The 8,193-nt window shown below is 37.6% G+C and overlaps 1 protein-coding gene across 1 annotated transcript; it reads left to right on the forward strand.

Moving 5' to 3' along the window:
• Positions 543–7,694, forward strand: LOC109225725 (condensin-2 complex subunit D3). Its single transcript, XM_019390493.1, has 9 exons — positions 543–2,138; positions 2,822–3,538; positions 4,226–4,723; positions 5,282–5,373; positions 5,468–5,555; positions 5,652–5,766; positions 5,850–5,976; positions 6,048–6,222; positions 6,758–7,694. Exons 1-9 carry the CDS (start codon positions 648–650, stop codon positions 7,448–7,450), a joined length of 3,996 nt encoding a protein of 1,331 aa, XP_019246038.1. The 5' UTR covers positions 543–647; the 3' UTR covers positions 7,451–7,694.

The following is an 8,193-nucleotide window of genomic DNA, read 5'->3' on the forward strand; positions in this document are numbered from 1 at the left end:
GCTGGATAGATTTTGTTTCTGGTTTTGGTTGATCTTTTCGTATCAGGTAAATATTCGTGTTCAATTTATTAAAGAGTATTATTGTCCAAATATTAATCATTTATGACAGATTGGGTAGCGGTTCAATAATTTTAAGTTAGCGTTTGGTCATAGATCCCAAATTTATTTTGAAAAGTCTGATTTGGCTGAAGTTTGGTTTGAAGATGAAAATATGTTTGGAAATACGTTTTCAAAACATATTTTCCAACTTTATTTTGGAAAAACATGTATAAATTCCCAAGTTTTGAGATTTTGGCCCAAAATATTTGAGATTTGGCCAAAATATGGGCAAATATGGCCAAACATGAGTTTTGAAAATAAATTTCAATCAAATTTATTTTGGCAAAACTCATGGGCAAACGGGGCCTTAAAAACTGGGTATAACTTAAACAGTGCCCTTAAAATAGGGTACTAGTGCACTTCCCCCTCCCCCCACACACCCCCCATACAATATATACGTATATACTACTCGTTGCAAAAGTATTAAGCTCTACTTTGAAGACATATTCAATTGAGCGGGAAAACAAAAAATTCAAAGAGGGTAAAAAGCTCTTTAACAGATAGCAAAATACAGTTGACCAAAAGTCAAACCTTCAGAATCCACAACAATGGCTTCCAAATTCTCCATGGAAGACACCATACAAAGAATAGTAAACGACCTCGAAATCACTCAAACCCCCATTTCAGAATCAACCTTAAAAGATCTACAAACCCTATTAGATCACACACTCAAAACCAAAGACCCATTAGTTATTGAAGATTTTTACGATGAATTATCTTCAAGAAAAATCTCACCCACTTCATTAATCAACTCAATTTCTTCAACCATGGACTCAGCACTTCTAAATATTTCACTTTTAGCTTCAAAAGTTTACTTATCTCTACTTCTTACCCCTAATTCTCCCGTTTTCACACTCTTCACACCCATGGCTTTTCTCTCGCTGCTTCGTTCAATTCGTAAGGGTTTTAAGCCATCCTCTTCGATTTCCTCAAATGGGCCGGGCTCGAATAGTCAAGGGAAGAAGAAGAAAGGTAGGGCCCGGTCTGGCCTGGGTCGAAAAGGAGGAGGGAGAAATGGTGAGGATAGTGAGAATGAGAGTGAGTTTGATGTTAGGGTTTTGTTCATTGTGCTTGAGAGGTTGATATTGGTGTTAGGTTTGGTCCATTTGGGTCGGTTTCCGGATTGTTTGAGGAGTTTAGTACAAACTATGGCTGAAATTGCAGTTACAGCAATTGACTTATGTGGGGTTTATTATGGGAGATTTTGTGAGATATGTAATCAGATTATGAGTGAAGTGCTTAAGAGTGAACATGGGGATCAAAAGAATTCAGCTGTTGAGATATTAAAGTCATTGACACCACTGATTTTATTGGTTAAATCACCAGCAAAGACTTTAGCTTTGGAATTTGTGGTGAATAGAATGATCATGGGGTTGGCGAAAGAATCGGATGGTATAAAAGAAGCAGTTCTGAATTTGCCAAGGTACATTGTTCAAAAGGCACCTGAAAAGGCTGAGGCAAGGGCTGCAGCTGTTGAAGCCATTGTGGAAATGGTTAAAGTTATGGACTTTGAGGATCAAGACAGGTTTGCTAGTTATGTAGTGAAGATGAGCCAAGGGAAACCGCAGCTGAGGTTATTAGCCGTGGACCTTATTCCATCTTTAATGATGTCGTTAAATGATCCGTTTGGGTGGGATTTGGACGTTGAGGTTGAGAATCCTTGGGGTTTGAGTTGTTTGGAGACGTTGATTCAGCGTTGCTCTGATGTAACTGCTGGAACAAGGGCTCGGGCTTTGACGAATTTGGCTCAACTGGTTGGTTTTTTTTCGGGGAATGATAAGGGAAGAGCAGTGTTGAAGAAGTTTCTGGGGTTTGACTCAGTTGGAAACGAAGTGCCCGAAAGTCTAATGAATGGTATTTTGAAGAAAAGGTGTATGGACGAGAAGGCTGCAGTCAGAAAGGCTGCTCTTCTTGTAATATCTAAGTTGACATCCTTTTCGGACAGTGCTCCAGATGAAGATTTTCTAAAGACATTGGGCATGTCATGTTCTGATCCACTTGTTAGCATAAGGAAAGCGGCAATTTCAGCTCTTTCAGAGGTTAAGTGATTTATGTGCAATTTATATCGTTACTATACTGACTTATTCTGATTAAGCAATCTAGCTAAATAGGTGATGGGCAATGTTTCTATAATGGAGAGATTTGACTCAGAATTTAGGGCTAGAGAAGTTGAAACTGTTCTACTTTGGCAAGACACATTGGTTCATAGCAAGTTATACATGTTAAAACATTTTCAGTCATATTAATAACGATTAGTTTGAAATTCAGGCTCAGTTAATTTATTGGTGTTGATGTTGATAACATTTAAGATACCTCCATTTAGTTTCTTGTGTTCCCTGGATCATCGGTCAGATATGTTGAGTTAATCATGTACAAATAAGGGGTCATATTATTATGCAGCTTGTGATTAGTTCTGCTTACACTTCCCTAGACATACTTAATTCTAATTTCTAACTTCCACTTCTTTAACTGGGAGTGGAGATGTCGTTGATCCGGAAAAAGAAAAAAATACATTACACTATCATTATCTCTACATGGTCATGTAGCAAACTGCTGAGTGATATGAACTTTTCCGCTTATTTGAGGAAAGAAATACCAGTGTCAATTAATGTATTTGTTCTTCTGCATTTATCAGATTTTTCACTATGCTCTGCATTCATTTTTGTGATATAGCATCTATTACTTAGTTTGATCTCAATTGACGTCTACAGTTGCTTTACAGGCATTTAGGATATTCACAGAAAGAAATGTAGTTAAGGAGTGGCTACATTCCATTCCTCGTCTAATAGCTGATAATGAATCTAGCATACAAGAAGAGTGCGAGAATCTGTTCCTAGAATTGGTTCTTGATCGGATTTCTAGAGTTGGATCCAGCAATTCCGTGAAGCATGCATCTGACAGTAGTTCAAATGGCAAGGGAGCAACTATAGAGATGGAAAAGGAGTTGTTGTATCCTCAGGGAGTTCTAGGTATATTGAGAGAGATATGCGATGGAGAGGTGACACCATGGGTGAAGAAGATCTGCACAAGTTTAGGAAAGAAGAAAAAACTCAAACCTAAGATTGTAGTTACACTTCAAAATATTATAAGGTCATCCGAATCTCTGTGGTTGAGCAATTCCATGCCAATAGATAAGTGGACAGCTCCTCCAGGTGCTTGGTTTCTACTCTCAGAGGTGTCAGCATACCTTTCCCGAGCTACAGATTGGGAATTCCTCCACCATCATTGGCAGATCCTTGACAAGTATAAAGCCACTGGTGATCATGATAGCGAGGAAAGGCTAAATACAACATCAAACACTTTTTCATGGGCTGCAGATCGTGTATATCTTTTGCAAACAATCGCTAATGTTTCGTTGGATCTGCCTCCTGAGCCTGCGGCAGATCTAGCTCATAACCTTCTTCAACGTTTAGAGGAGTTTAACATGCATCCGACAGAGGTATCTGCTATCAGTAATATCTTCCTTTATACTTTCATGTGCCCTGCCCTTCTTGCCATTGATAAGGTATTAAATGTAATTTGCATGTGAGTTCCTTCAGTCGGCTTCAAACAGGGTTGACAAATGTCTTAATACTCTAGGTGCTTCATTTAACTTAATTGATTGCCTACACTTTGATTTCAGTTAGCTTTTTTCTTGAAAGGAAGCATTGATATGAAAGTGCTTGAATATGTTTCTGTTTTTGCTTTCCTGAACTTTCAACTTCGAAATGCCTTACCTCTAGCAATCGATATGTTGCTCAGTATTTTGGACATTCCCTTGCTACTATGGTATACTAGTGAGGGAAATGCCTAGAAACTTTTGATTTACAGAGGACAACTAATGTGCACATGAATTTGTTTTATTACTTGGTGTAGCAACTTTGCAAAATAAGACATGTTGTTTACTACACTCTGAAACTTAAAAGGAGTAGAACCGAGCTTTTATTATTAGTAAGCCTACTTCAACTGTGAAACAACAAGACAGCAAATGCAGTTCACAAATGGGAGAGAACTTAGTTGATTGTGTGCATTACATCAACTTCCAACAATGATTATTGTAGTTTGACAGCACAATTGGCAGTTTTGGTGGATAGAAAACAATCAAATTGCAAATGCAAACATGTGAATGTTGGCTTGACTGTGGCAGGTTAGTGCTCACCTGAACGCACTTAAAACTTTGTGCAAGAGGAAGGCTCTTAACCCTCAAGAGGCTGATTGCCTTGTTATGAAATGGGTAAATCAGCTATTATCCAAAGCTTCTAGAATTCTTGATGCGTACATGTCAAAGAGTATGGAAGAACAGGGAAATGATATCTATCTCACACCATTTGGGGGTACGACTGGCAAGGGAAAAAGAACAGTGGCATCACACTCTAAATCACTACAACAAACAATGACTGCAGTTCATACTATTGGATCTTTAGTTATTATTTGTCCTTCAGCTAATGTATCAACAGTTGTTCCCATTTTACACACGATCATTACTTCCAGTACCAGTAGCACTAGACCTAAGAAACCAGCAGAGCCTTCCATTTCCATAAAGCAGACTGCTCCTTCCTTATATGTTCAAGCTTGGTTAACCATGGCCAAGATCTGCCTCGCTGATGGAAAACTTGCAAAGCGCTATATTCCTCTGTTTGTCCAGGTATGGCTTGTTCTGACAGTGCTCTACATTCAAGGTCTCTAAATGACTCAAAAAAGAAAAAAACTACTATTGCAGATTGTTGACCATTTGCACGTGAATGGAAATGAAAATATGTATCACTGTGATTGATTTTTCTAGGTATTTATTGAAGGTGAATATACGATTACATTTACATGTGATCACTGTTACTAAGTTCTTTTAGCTACAAAGAGGGACAAATGTGTTCGACGAAACTGGGATCTTTGGTTCATACGGATTAAGATTCTGCCCATGCAAAAAAGTTTCTTTATGGCTCTTTTGGTACGAGGGATAAGGGATAATTAATCCCGGGATTAATTTTGAGATGAGTTTATCCCACGTTTGGTTGGGATAATATCGTGGTATAACTAATCCCGGGGTTAGTTATCCCGGGATTGTAGTGTTTTTTTTATCCCTATGGGAGGGTGGGATAACTAATTCCGGCATAATTAATCATGGGATAGCTTGTTTTCCAACCAAATGACCCCTTACAGTATAATTTCTGCTACTGACATTTTTCCCTATTATTGTGTTTTCCAGGAGCTTGAAAAGGGTGATTGTGCTGCCCTCCGCAACAACATAGTTGTAGTCATGGCAGATTTCTGGGTACGGTACACTGCTCTAGTTGACTGGTGAGTCCATTGGTATTCATAAGCATGTCTATATCAGCTTAGCGAATATAGCTTCCCCTGACATAATTTTTGTGTACAATTCTTAATCAAAAAGTTACCTACCAAAGATCACCAAAAGTCTACGTGATTCATCTGAAGTTGTTAGAAGGCAGACATTTATACTTCTATCCAGACTTTGTCAGGTACATCCTTATCTTCTCAAGTCATTCTCTTTCTAAGTTTTAGGCAAGCTCTGGATTATCTTTTGCTAACTGTGATCTGTCGTCTCTTGTACTCAGAGAGACTATGTCAAGGTGAAAGGAGTACTTTTCTTTCGGTTCCTGTTATCTCTTGTTGATGAATCAGAGAAGATAAGACAATTGGCTGATTATCTATTTGGAAATATTTTAAAAGGTTGAATCTCTGTAAAGTTTTGCAATTAAAAATATATCTGACTGCTAAACAAATTATTCCCCTTTTTTGCAATTTCGCTGCAGGTAAAGAACCACTTTTAGCCTATAATAGTTTTGTAGAAGCCATGTTTGTGCTGAATGACTGCAACCCTCATACCGGATGCAGTAATCCTCAGAATTCACGAAATGAAACACGGATTTTTTCTATACGGTAAGCATGCTGTCTTTTGTTATAATCTGGTCATTTACAAGAAACTCCTCTAACTTTTACTTTTGTGCCAGAGGAAATGATGAGAAGTCGAGGTCTTCAAGAATGCACATTTATGTGACATTGCTAAAACAAATGGCTCCAGCACACGTACTAGCCACATTTGCCAAAATATGTGCAGAGATCCTTGCTGCTGCATCTGATGGTTTGCTTAATATTGACGATGTGACTGGACAGTCTGTTTTGCAGGTATCAATTCCTAATCAATGACCTCAGCCCCCATAAATAGAAAAAATGAAAAGGACTTCTGGCCTTTAGATATAGTGCATATCGCCTTAGGTGTGGGTATACGCTTTAAATTTGTAGGAGAACTTTTAATATCATTACTATATTTTTATTGTTGCTACTATATATATATACATACATATAAAACATATTTTCACTACTACTTTACTATTATCTTATTTTGGCATTGATGATGATATGAGTTGAGCTCAAAGAAGGAAATGAGGATTCATATCACTGGCCCCAACTTTTTTTGGGATTGAGGCATAGTAGTAGTAGTAGATGCTGCTGTTGTACATCACCTGAAACCATAGTCCATGGTCTTTCCTTAATTTTGGAGTTTGATTACAATAGAAGATTTTATCTTGTGCTCCGTACTACTGAGCTTAAATCTCATGTTGTTTGTGAGAGGATTATGAGGATTCCTTCACCAATTGGAGAAATTTTGTTGGTAAGTAAACTTGTTTTGATACTCATGTGCAAATTTTGTTGTGATCAGGACGCTTTCCAAGTTCTTTCTAGTAAGGAGATACGAATTTCCTCTAGCCGCGGGTCAACCTCAGAATCACCGGACGTGGAAGAAGAAGGGGCAGATGGAGGAGCATCCCCAGCAGCAAACGGAAGAGCAATAACACAAGCAGTCAAGAAAAGCTTAATCCAGAATACAATCCCCATCTTTATAGAGTTAAAACGTCTACTCGAGAGCAAAAACAGTCCTCTCACTGGTTCTCTCATGGAATGCCTTAGGAACCTTCTCAAGGATTACAAGAATGAGATTGATGACATGTTGGTTGCTGATAAACAACTCCAGAAAGAGCTCATTTACGACATGCAAAGATATGAAACAATGAAAGCAAAATCAGCTGCTGCCGAAGCAGTTGCAACCATGCAAAGATCAGAACTTTATCGCTCGCCAAGTAATCCTAAAGCAAGTTCAAGCTTCAGAAACAAGAAATCTGATGAGGGAAATACAAAAATAGCTTCAGCCGTGGCAGATGCAGTGGCGGCTGTCGCAGCTCGGTCAGTGCTCAGGGAAGTGAATAAAGGAACATTAACTCCTCCACTTAGTGCAATGAAGACACCTAGGCTCAAGTCTAACTCTGGTGGAACATTTAGTAGAAGAGACATGCCTGCTGAAGTGATTGAGTCTTTAAGGAGAAGGCCAACTTTTGATTCTGATGAAGAAAATTGATTTCTCATTCCATTATACACTAATGGATATTAGTAGCTCAAATCCTTTTGCAATGTAACTGTAGCTAACTTTTTGCCTTTCTTTTCCAAGAGGAAGAAGGCATTGTAAATAGTTTGTAGCTCAGTATATGATGCTGAGACAGTCCTCATGAACAAAAGAACAAGGAAAAATCATCTCCACAGCAAAAATGGGCATATGGTATTTCTTTTCTTGATTTGAAATATATACAAGTACTCTTAATAACAAGGTTAAGAGTACTCGAAATAAGGTTAAAAATTAGAAATAAAATCTTAAGACTTCATAAAGATTTGAGGCTTACATGCTATAAGCCCATTAAAATTTTTACAAGTGCCTTTACAAAATTTATCAACTACACACTTAGAGGTTGTTTGGTTAGGAAACAAATTATCCTGGAATTGTTATCCCACCTCCTAGTCTTCCATAGAGATATGATTAATCCTCAGATTAGTAATACATCAATTTTATTCCAACCAAATGTTAGATAAACTTATTTCAAATTTAATTTTGGGATTAATTATCCCGTACACTCGTATCAAACGAGCCCTTACTTTACAATAAACACTAGTCAGTTGGAATTACTTAATTATAAATGTAACTTACCATGTGTAAGTTATTCTATTAGGAAAAAAAGTTAAAATAATATTTATTTATATAAATCTTTTGTTGTACTACTATATTCTAGAATGCAAGGTAAGACTTTATATAATAAACTCGATATAATC

This window comes from Nicotiana attenuata, chromosome 1 (genome assembly GCF_001879085.1).
Source record: "Nicotiana attenuata strain UT chromosome 1, NIATTr2, whole genome shotgun sequence".
Classification (NCBI taxonomy): Eukaryota; Viridiplantae; Streptophyta; class Magnoliopsida; order Solanales; family Solanaceae; genus Nicotiana; species Nicotiana attenuata.

Bases quoted from the DNA above. Each gene is read 5' to 3' on its own strand.
- LOC109225725 (XM_019390493.1), top strand. From the start codon at position 648: ATGGCTTCCAAATTCTCCATGGAAGACACCATACAAAGAATAGTAAAC. The intron at 2,139-2,821 runs GTTAAGTGATTT...GTTGCTTTACAG, and splicing joins CAATTTCAGCTCTTTCAGAG to GCATTTAGGATATTCACAGA. The intron at 3,539-4,225 runs GTATCTGCTATC...TGACTGTGGCAG, and splicing joins TTAACATGCATCCGACAGAG to GTTAGTGCTCACCTGAACGC.